This window comes from Arvicanthis niloticus, chromosome 3 (assembly GCF_011762505.2).
Source record: "Arvicanthis niloticus isolate mArvNil1 chromosome 3, mArvNil1.pat.X, whole genome shotgun sequence".
NCBI lineage: Eukaryota > Metazoa > Chordata > Mammalia > Rodentia > Muridae > Arvicanthis > Arvicanthis niloticus.
Window position 1 is genome coordinate 104,034,056 of NC_047660.1, and position 24,818 is coordinate 104,058,873.

The window sequence follows — 24,818 nt, forward strand, 5'->3', positions numbered from 1 at the left end:
GACAAAGTAAAAGATATACAGAATAATGTTATCAGGGGACAGAAAAAGAACAAGAGAGTATAGAATATTTTTAAAGAGGTAAATCATCAAAACATTTCAACAGTAAGAAAACTTGAAAGACAAATGGATGAATATAAAGAGTATAAAAGTTATGAGTTAAAATCTGACAAAATCATGCGAAGATAAGGCAGTACAATACAAATGGATGGATAAATTAAGATAGACTAGTACCAAAAGTGTAACAGAAAAAACAGACAGGAGAATTCAGACATAAAAAGAAAAGAAAAAGATTGTCCAGTAATGAAGAGATAAGTAAATAGACTTTAAAGTTTGATGAAAACTAGCTTTCGTTACATATTGGAGATGTGAGAGATGTGACTTAGTAGTTAAGCATTTTTGTTGTTCTCCCTGAAGACCCAAGTTTGGTTCTAAGGAACAATGTTGGACAACTTACAACCACTTGTAATTCTACTAAGGGTAGTGGGTAGAGATCAAATACTGTTTTTTGGCTTCCCTGGGCATTTGCATTCATGTGTATGTGACCACAGATACATTTTCATTGGTAAAATTCAACTGCTTGGTTGTATCTTTTGAAAGTTACTGATCATTTCCACATTTCACAAACATTAACACACATAGTTAACTATTTAAAAAATAACTTTCTAGAATATAATAACATTTTAAATTATAATAAAGTAAAAATTCTGATAAATATAATAAAAAGAACAGATGAAGAAAATCATGGGAGACTAAAAGAACTATGGACATATAGAAAAAGGGAGTTCTTAGGAAGAAAAAATTTAGGTGTGTGTGTGTGTGTGTGTGTCTAGTTTTTTGTTTTTTTTTTTTTTCTGAGTGGTTGATCAGAGGTCCCTGGTTGTATGCACAAGTATGGTGGGATTGGAGAGTTAGTTCAGTGACTGAATGCTGCATGCACAATGAGGACCAGAGTACAGATCTTACACCATATAACAAGCCATGTATCTGTCAAAAACCTGCAACTCATGACTTCCAATGCCCTATTCTGGGCTCTACATGTGCAAAGAAACATATGCCTTCATATCTGTGTATCCATTCATATACACACATGTACATACACACCGACACATGTGCAAATAGAAACACACCTTTCATTAAAGAAGAAAAGAAAACAAATTTGGAAAAAATTTAGCAAGTACATTCTAAAAAAGTCATTTTATGTTGTTTACCTAACTGATGATTTGTACTTCAGGATATAGTATTCCTTCAGAACCATCCTTGTATCCTCATTTTCCATGAATAGCTGCCTGCTTTCATCTATTTGATCTCAGTGCCTGGTCTGTTGCTGTTGAATGTGTTATAGCTGTTTTGTTTGTTTGTTTGCTTCTTGTTATCCTGTTAGAGTCCATGACCACTGGAGAAGTGGCAGTAGCCCGACCATTCTGTCAGGTGATTAGCTGCATTGCTCAGCAGTGCTACTTTTCTTTACTCCGATTGTTTCTATTGATTTTTGTTGTTTTGTTATTTTTTGTTTGTTTGTTGGAGGGCCAAGAATTCCTTTATAAACTAAAATTGTTATCCAGTGGGATTGGATAACTTGTTACGAAAGTTCACTTAGACTCCAATGTCAATTTCATCTACAGAGGATGCAAACCTGGATTTGTCTGTCATGCATTATTTTTGTTATAGAAGGGATTGCATATTTCAAGAAGGAAGTTCTCACTATGAGTTTCTAAAAGGTTTGAGAGAAGTATAACAATTTCTGAATTTACTGGGTTTTCAAGTTAAGATCTAGAGCAGGGATCGTACAAAATTATCTGTGCTAAAATTGCTGTGGCAAGCATGCTAAGGCTTTATAACACCATCATTATTATTAAACAGTTTTTTGAAAAAATAATTATTTAAATTTATTTATAAAGACTTCATGACACTAACAGGCATCTGCACACAGCAAACAGACTGTAGTGTCTAACATGTGAGCTTGCAATGGAGTCAGTCAAACTAGTGAAAAATTATTTGGTTAACAAATAAAGGCTAAATTTATAGAGTATTTAGTAATTGATGTGACATATCAGTATTGCATAAAGGCAAAGAGTTTAAATTGTTCGACTTATTTTGTTTACAGTAAAAACTATCATTTGAGGAATCAGAATTCCTTCCCCCTTTACAATTACCAAATATTTGAACAAAATTCATCTTTCTTCAGTTGAATTCCACTTTAGAAACACAACTTTTACTGAAAAATTGTGTTAACCTCATGAATATTTTAAAGCAAATTTTATTTTATACAAATGTAACTACCCAGAAAATGATGTAATTATATTTTAGTATCATATATAATGTTAAGTTGAAGTTAGTTTTTCTTATAGAGTATGTTCACAGTTGTCTCAGTTTAAGTAGATTTCTTATTCATTGTTATTTAGTCTAAAATTAATTTTTCTTGGTAGATATTCTATTTTATTTTATTTCAAATTTTCTAAGTAATAGATACTAGAATCATTTTACCATGAAAATTCTCATGCCATATTATATCCACTGGAAAACCTAGACCAAATTAAGGACAATTGAAAATTACCTTAAACAAAATCATTCCTTTTTTTTTTTTTTGCCAATATTTATAATAGGCTTCTTTTTACTCTTATATCAAGCAAAGTTTCTTTTATCATATAATATAATTTGAATATAGTTTCTTCTCTCTTTCTCACTCTAGTTGACTTTTTTCTAGTCCCATCATCTGCCTCCAAATTTTATAATGTCAGCTTTTAAACAGCTATGTGATGCTCCATTGAGTAAATGTACGACGTTTTCTTTATATTTTTCTGTTGAGGGATATCTAGGTTCTTTTCAGTTTCTAGATATTATGACTAAAACAGCAATGAACATGGTTCATTGTGTCCTGTAGCAGGATAAATTGTCCTGCACACTAAAGTGCATATTTCTCTTGACACTTAGGCATGAAGACATCATATAGGTTACTTGCAGATGAGTTTGTAAGAGATCTATCCAGGTATCTTCAAACCTCTTCCAAAGCGTTTAACAGTGGAGTATAAAAATGTAAATCTGTAAAAGTACAAGGGAAAGTATGTGTTTTAAAACATTTATTTCCAAAATTACAGAAGCAGGAATGTAGCTCTGTGGTCATATTTACTTTATCTACAGATGTCACAAATTTTATTTTGTAAAGTTTCAAAGCTATTTAAAGATTTTGCAGGCTTGTCAATAAATGTTCAGTTCAATTTGTTTCTATTCTGGTTTCTGGATGCATCACTTCCTTGAACTCTTTCCTTCTTCCTAAATCCTTGGGGATCACAAAACACTTTGAGATGAAAATCGATTGTATTACTAAGAAGTGCTCTGGCTGCTACATCAGTTACTAAAGCTTTTTCCTTTTAGTTATTAGGCAATAAAAAATATTGTTAAATTTGTACTTTTCCTTTGATTAAAATGTCCTACAAGCAGAACCTGAGGAAAAATGTGCTTCTTCTATTTTTTTTCAATGTCTATAGAGTTATAAAAATGGTGTTTTCTCAAGTGAGGGGATCTGAGTTTTCCTGTATTTCCATGCATATTTGGCTTACAAAACTACTTTTTGAGTAATTTATTTAGATGTATTGAGAAATGTTTCATTACTGCCATTACTTTTACTAAGCAGCCATGTGAAAACCTGTATCATTTTTTCTACTTCCGCTTTTGCAGTAAACAGTGTATATTATGTTTTGATTAGTCAGTCACTCATACTTCCATATTTTGACATTTACTCAACCTTAACAATTTTTCATTGATATTAACTGGTCTTTTCCATTGTAATTTCTAAAGCTGTTCTGCAATCTAAACTCTTTTCTGTACTTAGATGTTATAAATATCTCTTCCAAATTCTTTGCTGTTCATATATTTTGCTAATAAATTAATATAGTAATTAATATTAAGTTGTCATGTTAGGCTAGGTAGTTCAGCTGCCAAAGGTCCTTGCTACCCAGCATGACTACCTGAATGTAATCTCCAAGATTTATATAGTAGTAGTAGATATCTTCTTTTAGACCCCACATGGGTGTTAAGGTGCGCACACACATGCACACATATTCCAACACAAAATAATTAATGAATGAATCGCTATAGTTAAGAGAGAGAGAATTCAAATAGATGGTTCATTGTTTAAAGAGGCTTACCACTAAGACTGATAACATTAGTTCAATTCTTTGAACCCACATAGGATAAGGAAAAAAACTGACTCCTTTAAGGTATTCTCTGGCCTCCACAAGTGTAATTATGGCATGTGTACATGAACACCCATGCACACACATGATAAGTAAGTAAATAAATACTTAAAATTTGTCAAAGATTAAAGGATTTAGAGGCCTTGAATTTAAACCACATATTGAAAGGTGTCTTGCTTCAAGCACCAATATGTCTGAAGACCTAAAAGTCTTCCATACTTGACCTGCAACTCGCAAGAAGTGTCTCTGAGCATCACCTATAGAATGGCTGTTCTGGATTGTTAGAAATATCAGCCAAAATCAGAGCCTTTTGCATTTCCAGACTTCCTGGCATTTAAGCTCTTATTCTTTGATTTAAAATCTAAAGGCCATGACAATAATAGAACAAAAGGATAGGAGTTATTTCAGAGCAGAAATATAAACTTGGGGTTAAACTTCTCCCAAAATCAAATGGCATGGGACCATAAACAGAGAACTAGGCGTGAAACTATAACTTTTGGGGCATGCTCATTTATAAATCTATTTAACACAAAGCCTGGAGAGGAAATATTAACAACCTGGACCACAGATGGAAACACAAGTGTCTTAAGTCTGAAATGAAGAAAAACACGCTCATTTGGCTTCCAATAAGGCCATAGGCTGAGTTTGAAATGTAATTTTGCTCTAGAGATGAGGTAAGCAATAGAGTTCCAGTCTCCTTTATTTGTGTTTGGGAGCAAGTTAATGAATTTTGAAAGCGTGCCCTTTAAATTTTAAAAACAAGACAAGGACACCACTGTATAACCACATGGATTTTTATTATCTCTTTGCCTTTTCTCTGAGTGTCATGTTGTGTCCTTGGGGTAAGTTCCAAGGCTCCAGGCATGAAGTTTCTCTATGTTGCAGTGTCTGTTCTGTGTCCGTTATTTTCAGAAATATCTTAATATTTCATTCGCACATTATTTTCTCACATTGTCTTTTGCATTGGAAAATCATGACAAATTTAAAAGCAATAGATCAAAGCTGTGTTGATACTGTTGTAGAAGTCATTATTGAACATATTTATTATAGCTATCTCTATCTCATTGTGCACTCTCAATGTCTGTGTTGGGATTCTGATTTTTTTCTAAAGCACATTTGACCCAAGAATCCCTCTTTTTAAGTATCTTACCCATGCTGGCTGTCTTTCTTCTTCATTTTGTAGAATTCTGATGATGATGTGCATGCACAGTAAGATATGATTATTTAACAGATGACATCCTCTGATTTATGGGGTGAAAATGTATATGATCTTCTTTGTAAGCAAATATCATAAATATTTATAAATTTAGGAAAATGGGTAAAGTGGCTGTGTGACAGTCCCCAGGTCTGATAGTGCTTTAGCGCACATCATGTCACATGTCACTTAGTTAAATATTTAGCATTAGAACAAGCTATTATTCAGACTCTGCCCTTCAAAATGACTCAGTGTATGCTTTATTTTTATATGAGACATTACTATTAATTTTCACTGTTATAGTTGTTAGATTTTAGTAATTTTGTGTGACTAGATTCCTGAAATTATAAGAGTTTTTCATGATACCACATCCAATTTATAGCACCCATCTATAAGATCCAATTCAGTTTATACAGTTTATACTTTCCCCAACCCTACAAAGTATATAGAGAAATAAAATACATGCTTAAGAATATGCCACTTTGCATTTTAAACTCTGATGTTTTAGTGACAGTCATTAGAGCATCAATCAATTCAGACAAAAGAATTTGGCAACATGTTGCATTTGCCTGCAGTATCTGGATCTGAAATAGCTCCCGGTAAAAAAAAAATCTGGATTAAATGTAGACACCCCTCCTCCAGTGTTATAATACCCTTACACCATAATACCCTTCTCACCATTATGAGATAAAACCAGTGCTGTGTATTTCTGGAGCACAATTTGATATAAATTTACAGGGTGTTTATATTTTAAAATATAATAAGAGAATATATAATGATAAGTTATAAGTTATCATTAATCATTATTAATGACTAATGATTAATCATTAATCATTTATTAAAGCATAATAGGTCATGAAGAGAATTCACTTTCTGTGTTGAGAAAAATGGATCTTTTTTGTGCACTGAATATTTGCAACAAAGCTCTGTAAGACCCAGTTGTCTGAATTAGCAGCCTCATTCTGACTTTCACCTGAAGGGTGCAGAGAAAATAATTTTGTATTTGTGCTGTAGATTCATGCCAAGACATTTTAAAATGTTTAAGGCTAACCCCAGGAAGCAGACAGAGCAGTCTGTGTGGCCTCTGAGTTCTCTTTGGTCTTTTCTGTTCCTGTGGAAATAGGAATGAGTGGGACTTGAAGAAGTGATAAAAACCTGCCTTGGATGCAAAACATGGCAGTACATATGTAGAGGAATTCTACACCAGACCTCTTCCTTTCCCACCATAGTCCTGTAGAAAGCCCAGGTGAAGGAAAGAGCCTATCATTTTTTATTATTTTCTCTGGAGAAGTAAATAAACTGGATTGAATTCAAGAATAGTTTTAAATTTCTAAGACTGTATGTAGTCTGTGCTGCAATTGCAATAAATGTATGCCATTGGGTTAATACAGAGAAACATTGTGATATAGCCATTTGAAGAAACACTACTCAGTTATAAAGAAGACAAACCTATGAATATATGTGATACTGTGATGACCTGTAAGAACCCTAGAAATCACCATAACCTCATGTTTTGAAGTACTATTTATATGAGCTTGGGGAAATGCTAAAAATTTGGTAACAGGAACACTTTCTTGACATGTACAAACCTCCCTGTTCAATGTATACCACATAAAATTTAAATGTAGTGACAGGAAGTTGGGCAATTACATCTATGCCTCACAATATTGGTGAGTCTTATATGCAAATAGTACCCAAGAATGGATTTTTAAAAGGCAATGTGGTAAGACTGAACAGTAAATAGGAAGAAGGAACCCTGTAATTTATGAATACTTGGAACTGAACATAAAAATCACTTGGACAGCCTAGTCTTCACCCATAACTTAGAAAAATATGTCAGATAGCATATTTTGATTTGTGTTTTTGAGACATGGTCTCACAGTGTCCTCAAAGCTTCTATCATTCTGACTCAGACACATGAGTTCTGACCATTACAGGTGTGCACTTCATCTCCCACTGAGATAATCAACTGAGAGGAAGGCAGAAGATGAATTTGATCATGCCCATGACTTCCTTTGATTGCTGTAAACTTTTGATGAAACACCAAGCTGAAGGGTAACAACTAGAAGACATTTAGAAAACACTGAGTTCCATTTTTAATGTGCATTTTAAAGGCTAGATTTGACAAGCAGTTGAGTAATTATGAATGTCAGAGACCTAGAATTTCTCTAATGTACTGGCTTATAGATAGGACCAGGAGCAGCTAACTGGTTCCTAAATTTTCTTAGTTTTTGACTAGGAGAATTAGTGAACCATCATATGTGAAAAACTAAACATTAGGAATAATTTCTTTCTTTTTGTCTTTTTATTGGATATTTTATTTACATTTCAGATGTTATTCCCTTACCTCATCCCCCCCCAAAGAACCCCCTATCCCATCCCCCTCCTCCTGCTTCTATGAAGATGTACCCACCCACCCACTCCCACCTTCCCACCCTCAAATTCCCCCACATTCAGCATCCAGCGTTCATTCACCAAGGCTCTACTCTCCAACCTATGCCTGACAAGGCCATCCTTTCCTACATATACAGCTGGAGGAATGGGTCCCTCCCTATGTGCTCCCAGGCTGGTGGTTTAGACCCTGGGAGCTCTGGTTGGTTGGTATTGTTGCTCTCCTCATGGGGCCACAAACACTTTCAGCTCCTTCTCTCTGACCCCTCCATTGGGAACCACTTGATCAGTTCAATCGTTAGCCTTGAGCATCCACCTCTGAATATGTCAGACTCTGGCAGACCTCTAAGGAGACAGCTTTATCAGGCTCTTGTCAGCATGCACTTCCCGACATCCACATCAGTGTCTCCCTTTGGTGACTGCACAAGGGATGGATACCCATGTGGAACAGTCTCCAGATGACCCCTCCTTCAGTTTCTGTCCCACACTTTGTCTCCATATTTACTCCCTTGAGTATTTTGTTATTCCTTCTAAGAAGGACCAAAGCACCCATACTTTGGTCTTACTTCTTCATTAGCTTCATGTGGTCTGTGAGTTGTATCTTGGGTATTGTAAGCTTTTGGGCTAAGCTCCGCTTATCAGTGAGTAAATACCATGTGTATTTTGTGATTGGGTTACCTCACTCAGGATGATATTTTCTAGTTCCATAAATTTATCTAAGAATTTATTGAATTCATTATTTTTAATAGCTGAGTAATACTCCATTGTGTAAATGTACCACTGTTTTTTTTTTTTTTTTGTTTGTTTGTTTTTTTTTTTGTTTTTTTTTTTTTTTTGTTTTGTGTGTTTTGTTTTTTGTTTGTGTTTTTTTGTATCCATTCCTCTGTTGAAGGACATCTAGGTTCTTTCCAGCTTCTGGCTATTATAAATAAGGCTGTTATAAACATAGTGGAACATATGTCCTTGTTATATGTTGGAGCATCTTCTGGGTATATGCACAGGAGTGGTATAGCTGGATCCTCAGGTAATGCTATGTTCAGTTTTCTGAGGAAGCTCCAGACTGATATCCAGACTGATATCCAGAGTGGTTACACCAGCTTGCAATCCCATCAACAATGGAGGAGTGTTCCTCTTTCTCCACATCCTCATCAGCATCTACTATCAACTGAGTTTTTGTTCTTGGCCTTACTGACTGGTGTGAGGTGGAATCTCAGGGTTGTTTTCATTTGCATTTCGCAGATGACTAAGGATGCTGAACATTTCTTTAAGTGTTTCTCGGCCATTTGAGTTTCCTCAGTTGAGAATTCTTTGTTTAGCTCTAAACCCCATTTTTTAATGGGGTTATTTTTTAGGGTTATTTGGTTGTCTGGAGTCTAATTACTTGAGTTCTTTGTATCTATTGGATATGAGACCTCTGTCTGATGTGACAATGGTAAAGATCTTTTACCAATCTGTTGGTTGCCATCTTGTCCTATTGACAGTGTCCTTTGCCTTACAGAAGCTTTGCAATATTATGAGGTCCCATTTGTCAATTCTTGATCTTAGAGCATAAGCCATTGGCCTTCTGTTCAGAAACTTTGCCCCTGTGCCTAGGTATTCGAGGGTCTTCCCCGCCTCCTCTTCTGTTAGTTTCAGTGTATCTGGTTTTATGTTAAGGTCCTTTATCCACTTGGACTTGACCTTTGTACAAGGAAATAAGAATGGATCGATTTACATTCTTCTACATGTTGTCCTCTAGTTGAACCAGCACAATTTTTTGAAAATGCTGTCCTTTTTCTACTGGACAATTTAGCTCTTTTGTCAAAGATCAAGTGGCCATAGGTGTGTGGGTTCATTTCTGGGTCTTCAATTCTTTTCCATTGATTTTTCTGCCAGTCTCTGTACCAATACCATGTAGTTTTTAAATCACTATTGCTCTGTAGTACAGCTTGAGGTCAGGGATGGTGATTCCTCCATCTTTTGTTGCTGAGAATAGTTTTTGCTATCCTGGGTTTTTGTAATTCCAAAATGAATTTGAGAATTTCTCTTTCTAACTCTGTGAAGAATTGAGTTGGGATTTTAATGGGGATTGCATTGAATCTGTAGATTGCATTCAGCAAGATGGTCATTTTTACTATATTAATCCTGCCAATCTATGAGCATGGAAAATCTTTCCATCTTCTGAGATCTTCTTTGATTTCTTTCTTCAGAGAATTGAAGTTTTGATGGATTTGATGTATTGATGGATTTTCTGTATATTGAATCCTGAATTTCTGGGATAAAGCCTACTTGATCATGATGGATGATTTTTTTTTATGTGTTCTTGGATTTGGTTTGTGGGAATTTTATTGAGTATTTTTGTATCAATATTCATAAGGGAGATTGGTCTGAAGTTCTCTTTCTTTGTTGGGTCTTTGTTAGGTTTAGGTATGAGCATGATTGTGGCTTCATAAAACTAATTGGGTAGTGTTCCTTCTGTTTCTATTTTGAGGTTTAGTTTGCAGAGAATTGGTATTAGATCTTCCTTGAAGGTCTGATAGAATTCTGCACTAAAACCATCTGGTCCTGGGCTTTCTTTGGTAGGAAGACTTTCAATGAGTGCTGTTATTTCTTTAGGGGTTATGGGACTGCTTAGATGGTTTGTCTGCTCTCATTTAAGTTTGGTACCTGGTATCTTTCTAGAAAATTGTCCATTTCATCCATATTTTCCAGTTTTGTTGAGTATAAACTTTTGTAGTAGGATCTGATGATTTTTTAAATTTCCTCAGTTTCTGATGGTATGTCTCCCTTTTCAGTTTTAATTTTATTAATTTGGATACTGTGTCTGTGGCCTTGGCTAGTCTACCTAAGGGTTTATCTATCTTGTTGATTTTCTCAAAGAACCAGCTCCTGGTTTTGTTGATACTTTTTATAGTTCTTTTTGTTTCTACTTGGTTGATTTCTGCACCGAGTTTGATTGTTTCCTGCCATCTACTTCTCTTGGGTGTATTAGCTTCTTTTTGTTTCAGAGCTTTCAGGTGTGCTGTCAAGTAGCTAGTGTATGCTCTCTCCAGTTTCTTTTTTGTATACACTTAGAGCTATGAGCTTTTCTCTTAGTACTGCTTTCATTGTGTCCCATAAGTTTTGGTATGACAAGCCTTTATTTTCATTAAATTCTAAAAAGTCTTTAATTTCTTTCCTTATTTATTCCTAGACCAAGTCATCATTGAGTAGAGTGTTGTTCAGTTTCCATGTGTATGAGGGCTTTCAATTGTTGTTTGTTATTATTGAAGACCAGCCTTAGTCCATGGTGATCTGATAGGATGCAAGGGATTATTTCAATATTTTTGTATCTGTTGAGGCTTGCTTTGTGACCAATTATATGGCCTATTTTGGAGAAGGCACCATGAGGTGCTAAGAAAAAGGCATATTCTTTTGTTTTAGGATGAAATGTTCTATAGATATCTGTTAAATCCATTTGAAGTTCATAACTTCAGTTAATTCCACTGTCTTTCTGTTTAGTTTCTGTTTCCATGATCTGTCCATTGCTGAGAGTGGAGTGTTAAAATCCCCTACTATTATTGTGTGAGGTGCAATGTGTGCTTTGAGTTTTAGTAAAGTTTCTTTTATGAATGTGGGTACCCTTGCATTCAGAGCATTGATGTTCAGAATTGAGAGTTCATCTTGGTAGATTTTTCCTTTGACAAATGTGAAGTGTCTTTCCTAATTTTTTTTCAGAACTTTTGGGTTAAAGTCGATTTTATTCAATATTAGAATGGCTACTCCAGCTTGTTTCTTGGGACCATTTGCTTGGAAAATTGTTTTCCAGTCCTTTACTCTGAGGTAGTATCTGTGTTTGCCACTGAGGTGTGTTTCCTGTAAGCAGCAAAATTCTGGGTCCTAGTTATGTATCCAGTATGTTAGTCCTTATCTTTTTATTGGGGAAGTGAGTCCATTGATGTTAAGAGATATTAAAAAAAAAGTGATCGTTTCTTCTTGTTATTTTAGTTATTAGAGGTGTAATTATGTTTGTGTAGCTATCTTCTTATGGGTTTGTTGAAAGATCACTTTCTTGCTTTTTCTATGTTGTAGTTTCTCTCCTTGTGTTGGAGTTTTACATCTGTTATCCTTTGTAGGTCTGGATTTGTGGGAAGATATTGAGTAAATTTGGTTTTGTCATGGAATATCTTGGTTTCTCCATCTTAAGTGATTGAGAATTTTGCTGGGTATAGTAGTCTGTGCTGGAATTTGTGTTCTCTTACAGTTTGTATAATATCAGTCCAGGATCTCCTGGCTTTTATAGTCTCTGGTGAGAATCTGGTGTAATTGTTATAGGTCTGCCTTTATATGTTGCTTGACTTTTTCCCTTACTGCTTTTAGTATTTGTTCTTTATTTTGTGCATTTGATGTTTTGATTATTATATGACAGGAGTAATTTTTTTCTGGTCTAGTCTATTTGGTGTTCTATAAGTTTCTTATATGTTCATGGGCATCTCTTTCTTTAGTTTAGGAAAATTTTCCTCTGTAATTTTGTTTAAGATATTTACTGGCCCTTTAAGTTGGGAATCTTCACTCTCATCTACACCTATTATCCTTAGGTTTGATCTTCTCATTGTGTCCTAGATTTGCTGGATGTTTTGGGTTAGGAGCTTTTTGCATTTTGCATTTTCTTTGACAGTTGTGTCAATGTTTTCTATGATATCTTCTGCGCATGAGATTCTTTCTCCTATCCCTTGTATTCTGTTGGTGATGCTTGTGTCTATGACTCCTGATTTCTTTCCTAGGTTTTCTATCTCCAGGGTTGTCTTTCTTTGAGAATTCTTTATTGTTTCTACTTCCATTTTTAGATCCTGGATGGTTTTGTTTAATTCCTTCATCTATTTCATTGTGTTTTCTTGCAATTCTTTAAGAGATTTTTGTGTTTCCTCTTTAAGGGCTTCTACCTGCTTACCTGTGTTCTCCTGTGTTTCTTTAAGGAAGTTGTTTATGTCCTTCTTAAAGTCCTCTATCATCGTCATGAGATGTGATTTTAATTTTGAATTCTGCTTTTCTGGTGTGATGGAGTGTCCAGAACTTTCTATGGTAAGAGAACTGTGTTCTGATAATGCCAGATAACTTTGGTTTCTGTTGCTTATATTCTTGTGCTTTGCCATCTGGTTAACTCTAGTGCTACCTGCACATACTATCTCTGACTGGAGACTGTCTTTCCAGTTATCTTGCTTGTGTCAGAACTCCTCAGAATCCAGATGTCTCTGTGATCCTATGATCCTGAGCTCCTCAGTGGTAGAGCTCCTGGGACTCTGGCTTCCTCTGGGATCCTAAAATCCTGCTGCTCTGAGTGCAGTGGTTCCTCAACTGCTCTGAGTGCAGTGGTTCCACCACTGCTCAGCTGCTATGCTGCTCTAGGAAGGTTCAGGATATGGTGTTTTTATGGGAGCAGAGCTGCTAGGTGTCTGCCCCAGCCCAGAATCATTTTTTTAGACATATTCTTCACTCTTACTGTGCCAAATCATTTTTAAGCCATCTCAAACTACCATTATGTATTTAGTAATGCCTATGAATATGTGTCAGATGTTTCTAGCTAAATGTGGTGGTGCACTTGTGTAGTCCCAGCATGAAAAAGCTAATTTAATGGATTATGTGTTTGTGATTAGTCTGAGATATATTAAGTTTAAGGCCCACCTGTGTTATCTGTGTGTGCATATATACATAACATTGAAAAAGTTACAGTCCAGTATAATGCCAACAATTTTTATCAAAGTATGAGATTCATATTAACTTTCCCCTTTCACATGCTTTACAATATATATGTTTATACCTATACACAAAATGATGTTCAATAATTTTTTGAATCATCATTGTTAAACCTCATCCCAACTAGGACAGTGCTTGGTGAAGGAATATTACACTTAACAGAACTCATGACATTAAGCTTGGTGTTTGATCCTTACCTGGACAGGATGGAGATAACTGAAATTTCACCTAGACTGTTTGATTTCCCTCATATGAGTCCATAGAAGATTGACATATAGATATTTGCATGTTGTACTTTTCAAGTCTAAATGACACAAAATATAAAATAAAATTGAATAATGTTGCAAAGTTAATTTGATTGTTGATTAGGTGGTTTGAAGTCCAGGTTCTGACAATGATATAAACACATTTCAATGTTAGGCTGCCCACACTAGTAAGAATTTGAATTCCCATAAACCTTTAATTATACACGAATATTATCAAACTGTGATAAAAGTTTGTCCTAAATGGGAAAAACTACTAAGTGTACAGACACTGTGGGAACATTTATCATCTTCTTATCATACCACTCTTTGGGTTTATTCTTATCTATATTCAAAGAAAGAAGAAATGCCTTTTCATAGAGTAAATGTGTTGTTTATAAGCAATAAACATAAGCAATAGACAGATTTAATGAAATATGGAGCGTTCAGTGAAACTGACAAGCTTTTATCTCTCTGTTTTTTTTTTTTATTCTTACAGATGGACCCTATTCAGAAAGCTGTAATAAACCATACATTCGGGGTTCCTCTTCCTCATCGGAAAAAGCAAATCATCTCATGCAACATTTGCCAGTTGAGATTTAATTCAGATGTGAGTGTACCACTTAATCACTACAAAACACATTATACGGTTCTAGTTTTAGGTTTTTTCCCCCAGCAACTAAGATTGCCTATGTCAAAAAAAAAAAAAATACATGTAACTCCATGCATGTGTTCAGTAACTTGGGAGCTTACCATACTGTTTGGATTTTACTATAAAAAAATTGCATGTATAGCTAGATATACTTGAAGTTTAGTGTTTTGTTTTTAGTATCTTAAAAAAAAAACTTAATGTATAGCATATGCTTTGTTAAGTTGAGAACCAGTGAAGATTTCAATAGATTACATCTCAGAAATAAGACAGCTCATTTTCTGAGACCAAGCTTTTAGCTTCAAACCCCTTTTTCAATATCAACAGGTTCCCAGTTCCAACTCAGTGCTGTGGGATCTCTCTCTGTCTCTGTCTCTCTGCCTCTGTCTCTCTCTCTCTCTCTCAGAGCATGTGAATGTGCATGTGTGTTCTCAGAAGAACATATGAACAGAAAACTCCAATGATCTTAACTTTTAAATGCCATGTGGAATGAACATTTCATGGACAGCAAGATAGAAGGGAGATGTCTGAGGACTTGTGGGCCTTCCTGATGGTTTGAAAGTGTTAAGGAGGCTGTTCACACTATTTCCAATCTTTGTGAGGAGGAAGGTAGATTGTGGATCCACCCTAGTGATACTGATGCTTCCTTGTAGCAAATGTAAAGTGACTCTCAATCCCTAACTCTGCTTTGGGGTAAAAGTAGTCCTGAGAGATACAGAAGAAAGAAACATTGTGGATTTGGAAGAAATAGGCAATGGATACTCAGACTGTGAGCAAACAAAAGTCCCATATTCTGCCTTATTATAATGGACTCCCACCCTGGGTTGCAAATTGTAGCTTTTCTTTTGTTATTTTATGAGTTCTTGTTTCCGCCATCTTTCTCCACCCTTTCAACTCTGTAACACTACATAGAAGAGAAAAGAAGGATAGAAAGAAAAAGAGGCAACATTATTGTTAGACTACTCTCTGCTGGTTAGGGAAATCAAGTTCCTTGGGGGCATATTTGATCTTTACCATCTAGATATCCAATTCCTTCTTATTCTTTCCTATTTGTGCATGACTACTTAACAAACCACAAACAGCCACAACCAACAGCAACCAAGCAACAACCAACATGCCCTGACTCTCCAGCCCCTCAGATTTATATAAACCTTGAAAAAGTTCCTAGAATTTCAAATGTCACACAATCTCACAAAGTATCTGCAGCTGGAAAAATCACTTCCCTGGTAAAGCATGAAGCAAATCATAGTCAGTTTCTATGGACAATCTGAAACAGCCTAAGATTCCACAACAGTGATTAAAACAAACTTAGTATTACAATCTTTCTGTGTTTTTAAAGAAACCAAAGTGCCAAAATTGTCATTACATGCCATTACCAGTGCAAAATATACAGACTGTATGATGAATTTCATCTGGTGAGAACACTATAGGCAGTAACCAGCCACAAGAAATACATATGGCCTTTACAAATATTTAATTTCTTCTATCAGGTGAACAGTTTTTTTTTTTTTTTAATTTAAAATATTTCTTTTTTTCATTTATTCAGTTTTTCTTATTTTTAAATTTATTTTTATTGGGTATTATATTTACATTTCAGATTTTATCTGCTAACCTCCTTCCCCCAACCACCCAGGAACCTCCTATCCTATCCCCCCTCCTCATGATTCTATGAGGATGTGCCTCCACCTACCCCCCAACTCCAACCTCCCCATCCTCGAATTCCCCCCTACTCGGTGTTCATCCTTCATGGGACCAAGAATTTCCTCTCCTACATATGCCTGACAAAGCCATCCTTCCCTTCATGTACAGATAGAGTCATGGGTCCCTCCCTATGTGCTCCCAGGCTGGTGGTTTAGACCTTGGGGAGCTCTGGTTGGTTGGTATTGTTGCTCTCCTCATGGGGCCACAAACCCTTTCTGCTCCTTCAGTCTTCTCTCTAACTTCTCCATTGGGAAACCCTTGATCAGATCAGTGATTAACTATGAGCATTGGCCTCTGAATGTGTCAGCCTTTGGCAGACCTCTAAGGAGACAGCTATATCAGGCTCTTGTCAGCATGCACTTCCTGCCATCCACATCAGTGTCTACCTTTGGTGACTGTACCTGGGATGGATACCCAGTGGAATGGTCTCCAGATGGCCCCTCCTTCAGTTTCTGTCCCACACTTTGTCTCCATATTTACTCCCTTGAGTATTTTGTTACTCCTTCTAAGAAGGACCAAAGCACCCATACTTTGGTCTTACTTCTTCATTAGCTTCATGTGGTCTGTGAGTTGTATCTTGGGTATTGTGAGCTTTTGGGCTAAGCTCCGCTTATCAGTGAGTAAATACTATGTGTGTTCTTTTGTGACTGGATGAACTCACTCAGGATGATAATTTCTAGTTCCATCCATTTACCTAAGAATTTCTCGAATTTATTATTTTTAATAGCTGAGTAATACTCCATTGTGTAAATGTACCATATTTTTTGTATCTATTCCTCTGTTGAAGGACATCTGAGTTATTTCCAGCTTCTGGCTATTATAAATAAGGCTGCTATGAACATAGTGGAGCATATGTCCTTGTTATATGTTGGAGCATCTTCTGGGTATATGCCCAGGAGTGGTATAGCTGGATCCTCAGGTAATGGTATATCCAATGTTCTGAGGAACTGCCAGACTGATTTCCAGAGTGGTTGTACCAGCTTGCAATTCCACCAACAATGGAGGAGTGTTCTTCTTTCTCCACATCCTCGCCAGCATCTACTGTCACCTGAGAGTGGTTGCCTAGACATGTCCTGGTGCCTTTGAACTCTATAGACCTGCCCTAGTTCACGTGGGTATTTTACAATCAATACAAACTTATTGGTTCCAGAAGCTGGGAGGTCCAAACCTAAATTGCTAGTAATTACAGAGTCTGGAAAGGATGTATTGTCTGGGTTATAGGTGCTACATTTTCACCAGTCTTCCATAAGAGAGAATTCTCAAATATAATCTTATTTTTTTAATTAAAAGACAATACCCATTTAGTTTGCTAATAGTGTTTCTAGGTGACATGGGGCCCTCATGTATGTTTATCTGGGAGAGCTGACTACTAGTCTCATAGTTTTTCTTTGGGAGTTCTATGTCATGTGGGCAAAGGAAGATAGCCAAGGTATTATAGAATTTGAGCTTACAGGTCTGGGTCATCATTAACCATTTTTGGCTTGAACCAGTTTTAGACAGTGTGTGTATTAGTTGTCTGTTTACGCTGTGGCTGGGAAGAACACAAATATGTCACCTTATTGTTCTGGAGGCAAGAAGTCTAAAAAGAGTCTCTCTGCATGTTATCAGGGTATTTGTTGCTACAAATGACTCTGGAGAAGAACGAAGACAGCTTCTTCTGGTTTGAGTTCATTAAGGATGGTGGGCCTCTACTCTAAAACAGAGGGATGTTCAGTACTTTGCTCAATCACTTTAATTCTTCTGCCTAACCCCTGCATATTGACAGATCATACTAGGACAGCCTAAAATTTCAGGATAATTGCCCCACTTTTAATTAAGCTGACTAGGAAATTTAATTGCATCTGCTAACCTCACCCCATCCATTTTCTATATCACACATGTAATTTCAGGCATGAGACTTTAGCCATTTTTTGGAAGATAGCGCTATACAATGGATGCTTTCTAAGAAAGTCTGACTGTGGTTCCAAGTCCATGTCATGGACATTAATTTCATAATTTAGTTTATTTGTTCTGTGTTTTGTAAGCTCCTATGAATTCATTACTCTTACACATTTTTCTTTATATTCAATGTTGAATGTAAACTCACCATGTAGGATTAATTTTAAATGATTGCTATTATATTTGTTTAGCTATCTACACATGTATGTGTATGAGCATGAGTTTATCATAACCTGCATGTGAAGTCAGAGTCCATCTCGACTTCAAACACGTGGGTCCCTAGGATCGACCTGATATCCTTAGGCATCACCTTTATCTTCTGAGCTCTCTTGCCACCCTAGAGTTAATTTTTTTAAATAATAGTTTTAATTACCTTTTACTTTAAAGATCTAATGTTTATTTTAAAAATGGCAACATTTTGACTGTATTTTGCTAGTAAAATATAAATATTGCAGAGTTAAAACATAACAATTTCACTTTCTTAAAGGATGCACCTTGTACCTGCATCCATCCGGAAGAACTAAGGCATAGAAAACAATGGAATTGTGTGATTACTGACTGGCAGTATTCTAAATTACTACCTTTAAAACTGCATGGTTGCTGAATTCCCGCATCAACTAAAGTTTTCAATTTATCCGCTACATTAATACAATCCTTATATAGAGAAAACTTTTAAGATAAATATACATTTGTATGATTCCATCATATTTTAATCCCAAGGAAAATCTTTCCAGTCCTCAAAACACAGCATATTAATTCTTTCCAGGTAAATCTGAATTTTATTTTCTTGTTTCTGCTTTTATCTCTGAAATGTTCTGGAGCACTTAGTAATTCACTTGTATGTGTGATTGAATTTTCTGTCACTTGGAAAGTGGTTTTGCCACAGGAACCTTTATACATTTCAAAGCTTCTTCCCTTTCCATAGAAAATAATAGCTTACAGTTCTTTTTATTTCTAGATCATGAAAATTCAATTTCCTCACCCTTTTTATGCTTTTATTTTTTTAATCCTCATATTAAAAATTATATAACTTGACAATGTACCATACTGGTCTCCAATATACCTCAAATTCCTGTTAAAGCCCTGGAGATAGCTTTTGAAATGTCACAAATTATATTTAATACATTAAATCAGGTTGTATTTTTTGATGAGACTTTTTATTGAATAAAATAGTTTAATATTCATATAAATGCACATTGTATTATACAAAAACTTCTCATTAAAGGCTGCAATGTTGTGATGTTTAAATTATTTTATCATCATCTTAAAATAAGCATGAGTTGCTATGTGACCTGAGCAGGTTAGTAAATTACTTTTAAAAGGCAAGTTAAAGTTTGGCCAACATGGATATAAGATGATATTCATGAAGGAAGTGAATGAAGGAAAGAATGAATATTTAATGATTGTTTGTAGAACATGAAATAAGATCTCAAGTTCCAAACCAAGGAATATAAAATGTTTTTATAATCAAACTCATAATAATAGAGTTTTATTTTATGTTAGAGGAAAAAGAGACTGCTAATTCCTTGTATACTGTATACTGTAAGAGATTTATTGGCAGTTAGCCAACAACTGATATTTTGGTTGAATTTCAGTCACAATGATAAAATGCCCTCACAAAAAGCAACTTAGGGGAGAAGAGTTTTAGCTCACAATTCAGGTTTTAGTGAATCAATGTAAGGAAGTAACAGTAGCAGAAGCTTGAGACATCACACCCACAGTGAGTAACAGATACAAAAGAGATACACTTACGCTGAGTGCTTGTTAGCTCTCAGCTTTCTTTTCCAATCTAGTCTAAGACACCAATCCTACAGAACGGTGCTTACTACAGTGAGCTAAGGCTTTCATGTCAATTAAGGCAATCTATATATTTCTCCATCAACATGCTTACAGCTCAACTTCATCTAGACAATTCCTCAACAATGACTCTCTTGCCAGGTGGTTCTACATTGTGCATACTAAACATTCAAAACAAATAAAATGATTGGCTCGTTAGGGCAATGTTCATTTCTCTATCATGTATCTCTTCTCTGGTCCACATCGGATCACAGGTCCATTGTCAGGTTGCATAGGATGTTGCAAAGTGGCATTGATAGAGCTCTGTGGACTTCCTCATAAGCCAGGCTGTCTTGGAGAAATAGCCTTGAGTTTCAATGAATTCATGGTCGGGCTCGAACTTATATGGAGAAAATGTGGCCTTACCCACAAAGACTCCTGGTTTCTCTCACACAGTCACACTCACAATTCAAGCATAGATACTGACTGTTTAATTACAAGTTCAAATTCAAATGCCTGAGTTTTAATGCAGTAGCATTCCTGTTATAGCAGAGGACTACCAAATATTAATTACTTCTGGGAACTCACTTGATGAAGCAACAAAAGGAACAGGATATTATTCAAAGATAGCATAGCTCAGAAGCTTCTGACTATTTAAAGAAAGATCTTTCAGCCACGAGCAGTATCATTACTAGATTCCCCAATGCTGTTGTAAAGTGGAAACTCCTATTAGTGTTCTAAATTTTTGGATCCAGGAATATAGTAAGCCATGTAAGACTTGATTTTTCAAAACCTATTTTTAATAAGGGGTTCTTAAATGCTAGCCCATCGCCATCCAACAGAGGTAGTGGAAAAGAAAGGTTATTAGGACACAGGAGAAGTGGACCTGTTTAGAAATATTTCTTTGAAACAATTCCAACCTGTGTTGTCAGGATATCAGCATTTCAGTTTGCATGAATTTGTAGCAGCAACTTGATCCACTAGCAAATACCATTCATGAATCAGCAACACCAGGTTGATCCAGAAGAAGCCAAAAGGCTCTGATATATGCTGTTTAGAAGTAGTTCCTTGGGGGTGATTTCAATCTCCACTTGTCAGGAAACCAAGAGTCCAATTCAGTTGTGTCAGGATAGCAAACGCAAATCAGTAGTGCTGGCACAAACCAGCAGAAACAGCAAAGCAATCAATGAATCAGCACGAGTTAGCAGGAGCAACCAGGACCAGCAGAAACCCCAGGAGAAGTACTCTGCCATGTCTCTCTCAACGAAGTAAAGATCAGTGAAAGACAAAGACAGGAGACCAGGAAAGCATTGCAAATGTAGCTATAATCCTATTTATACTTTCTCTAGGCATCACATGCCCTCTCATGGATCTTACCTCAGCAAAATACCATGTGAGTCTTTCTTATCAAAATTCCATGTGAGTCTGCTTTAGGAAAACTCTGTGAGTCTGTATCAGCTCATTTATCCAGAACCTTCAATTTATCCACTTCAATCTGCCGATTGTTCAGAGTCCAAAGAAGTGGCAAGAATCCTCCAGAACACCACCAGAAGTTATTTTGGTGTGCTTCTTTCTATGACATTATGACAAATGGTGACCAATAAGAAATAGTTAGGCTTACCAATACTATTCAAAGTCATCCACTGTCTGTTGGGTTATATTTATATTTCTTTTTTAACATCATGCATCCTTTCACATGTTTGTTTATCAGAACAGCCCTTTACCTGTGTCTGCTTCATGAAAACATTCTTTCAATGTGTCTGCTTTAGCAAAACATCCTGTGTGCCTTAGCAAAACATCATTTAACATAACTGGCTTTCCAAAGACACCACAAGTTTCTACTCTAAAGCTGTTTATCTGAATTTAGAGGTTTCATAATGGATATAAAGACAGATTATGCACTTAAAAAAGATTATCAGTTATCTCTTTTTACAAGTAACCAAATTGTTCAATAATCTGCTGCTTACATCATGTGGTAAGAAACCTGTTTAGTATTCAAATCAGCATTATTTGGGACTGATGCATAAATGCCACTTAAGCAAAAACTGGTGGTTGTATTGACTTCAAGGACTTGTTCATTTACATCTTACCTCAAAAAATCTATCTATCTATCTATCTATCTATCTATCTATCTATCTATCTATCTAGTTTTTGTGACTGTGTGTGTCTGTATTCATGAGTTAATGTGCCCTACATAAATGTGAGTCCTCTGAAATTGGATTTACAGGTGTTTGTGAGCTATTATATGGATATGAGGGGCAGAAGCCAGGTCCTTTGAAAGAGCTCTTATCTACTGAGCCATCTCTCCAGCCCCTAGGAGAAAATCTAAATATATCCATTGTAAGCATTTTTGAATTTTATAAAGCAAAACATAAACCATTATACTTTGGTTTTTGTGTAGTTTAGTATTTAATTTTTCTTCTCAAACTGTAAATCCCATTTTCAGGTTTAAAAAAATCTAAGTATTCCTTGCCTATATCTGGCAGGGCATGTTGTTTGTATACATTCAGAGGGAAGGAAGAGTACATAGATCCTATGCCCATGTGTGGTGTTACACTCAGTGTTCTAGGAGACAGGTTCCTAACGACCGAGCGTTTAAAATGTGTATATAATTCTAAACATGAAGACAATATTGAGGAAGAGACTGAAGGAACAGGAAAACGATCCACCAGAAGTAGACACCTTATCAACAGCTAGCAGGACATTGGTTGCTTTGGGTTTCCCCTTGACCTTACAAGACCTCCACAATCTGTGATTACAATGAGTAACCAAAGGCCAACCAGAAAACACAAACAAACAAACAAACAAACAAACAAAGGCCAACCAGATATCTCAGTGGATAAATGTGCTTGGCATCAGGTCTAACTATCTAAGTTTGATCCCTGGCTCCTACTAAATGGAAGTGAAAAATTGACTCCTGCAACTTGGCCTCTCTTCTGCACATACATGTCACGACATGGTATGTTCCCACACATATATACTTTCATACAGAATAAATACATGTAATAAAGTAAATACACACACACACAAACATATATATATATATATATATATATATATATATATATATATATATATAATAAAAATGTTCACTGGGTCAAGCCCAGTACAGGAGGCTGGAGCAGATGAATGTGGTGAGTCTTTTGTTAGCCTGGACAATATAGGGAGACACTATCTCAAAACTAAGTTAAATAAGTTAAATTTAATTACTAGAAATGTACTTACGTAATATAAAAACTAAATACTATATGACCCGACAACTTACAAACTCTAATCCAAATTTCAGTTTCATTTTCATGGGATACATAGTATAATCATTTGTGTTTTCCATCTTGAATGTTAGATCACTTCTTAAGAAACATGAAATTACAAATATATTTGCTCTTCTTCAGAAAATACACTTGTGTTTGACGTGTTAATCTTTTGTGTGTGTGTTTAGTATTAAAGTGTTTGTTATCTATAACTACTAAGTATTCATTTCTTGTGAATCTCTCCTTTTAAATAAAAGTTGGTAATTCATTTTTTGAAAAACATTTCACCTCTTTAAGTGTGTTATTGCTGGTGCTTCCCAAAAACTTTCTGAAGGGTCTGTTCTAATGTAGATTTTCAGGTAGATTTGATACACCTTTCTTAGGGGAATCTGTTAGTAGGACTTATACTGAATCACAGTTCTTACTCAAACATCATGGCTATTTTTTTTATGTGCCTTTTCTTTCTGAAGAACCAACTCTCAATTAGGGCCAATCTTCTTATCAGAAAAAAGACCTCTTTGAGAGCCAGCCAAATGAGATGTAAGTGGGCTGTGGGGTCACCCATGTGAGCCATTTTCTGGCATGTGTGCTAACAAACTGTAGATTGTGGCTTTGTGTACACCTGACAGGGTATCTCCATTCAATGTCATGTCCCCCAAGTTTACTTTTGGGCAATTTTGTCACTTAGTTGCACTAGCTGCTGACTTCTGAGTGGAAAACCCAGTGCTATCAGAAAATCTTAGAAAAGAAAATTTAAAAAATTTTTTTTCTTTTCATACTTATTTGATGTTTTGCCTGTATATATGCATGTATACCATGTGTATGTCTGGTGCCAACAAAGACCAGAAGATAGTATGGGAGCCCCTGTAATTGTAGACAGTCATTAACCACCATGTGAGTGCTGTAAAAGTAATCTGGATTCTCTGGAAGAACAGCCAGTGCTCTTAACTGCTGAGCCCATAAAATAAGACTTTAACAGAAGGGCTAAGCTGATACTGCCAATTAAAGCACATGTTACAGAAACTGGTCAAGACTGGGGACCCACTAAAGAACAGAAATGCATTTTTAAATGCTACTTAAAAAGTAGAAGTATGAAGGTGGCCATTAATACCAAAAGTCTATCCTGACAGGAACAAGCCTAGAACAGGACTATATCAGGCACATACCTGGAAGGATGGAAACATAAGGATGTGTTGGGGAGGGAGGAATGTACCAGTGAAACAACAGACAGGTTTCTATTTCAGTGAATCAAAAGTTGGCCTTGAGTCTCAGGAAATGGAGGTGGGAATATGTTGATGCAAAAGTTCTCTATAAGCCTTAGATACCTCTTCCTCATCATCATCCTTGTCCTCCTCCTAATCCTCCACTACCTCCTCCTCTTCCTCCTCCTCTTCCTCCTCCTCTTCCCCCTCCTCCTCCTCAATAAATCATGAGTATTTTAATGAAGGGAACATTATAGCTTAGAGACACTTCCCCAACTTCTCTGGAAGGAAAATGGAATTGGAAACATGACTTAGGAAAATGTTGGACATCTGCTTCAGCTGTGCTACATTTTGATGAAAATGAATTCAGGGATTCCTTCTCCTTAGTCCCTCATCCATTTGCAGCATTTATATCTTAAGCTATGGGGTCCTGAAAACTAAGCATGAAAAGTTACATCTTCAGTTGGAAGGAAGAAAGTGGAGTTAGACTGGGTGTGGTCTGCAGCTGACTCTCATGACTTACACATTTGGTTTGTGACAGCCTTGGAGCTTCAGATTATTTTTTTAA

The 24,818-nt window shown here is 35.9% G+C and overlaps 1 protein-coding gene across 5 annotated transcripts in view; it reads left to right on the forward strand.

Moving 5' to 3' along the window:
* The window catches only part of Znf385d (zinc finger protein 385D), an 885,608-nt gene that overhangs the window by 737,634 nt on the left and 123,156 nt on the right, over nt 1-24,818 (forward strand). For 4 of the 5 annotated variants that reach the window (XM_076931608.1, XM_034499193.2, XM_076931610.1 and 1 more), the window contains one exon: nt 14,233-14,343. The exons of the other annotated variant lie outside the window; for it this stretch is intronic. In XM_076931608.1, coding sequence (XP_076787723.1) covers nt 14,233-14,343 — 111 coding nt within the window. The remainder of the gene's footprint in view (nt 1-14,232; nt 14,344-24,818) is intronic. 5 annotated transcript variants of the gene reach the window in all.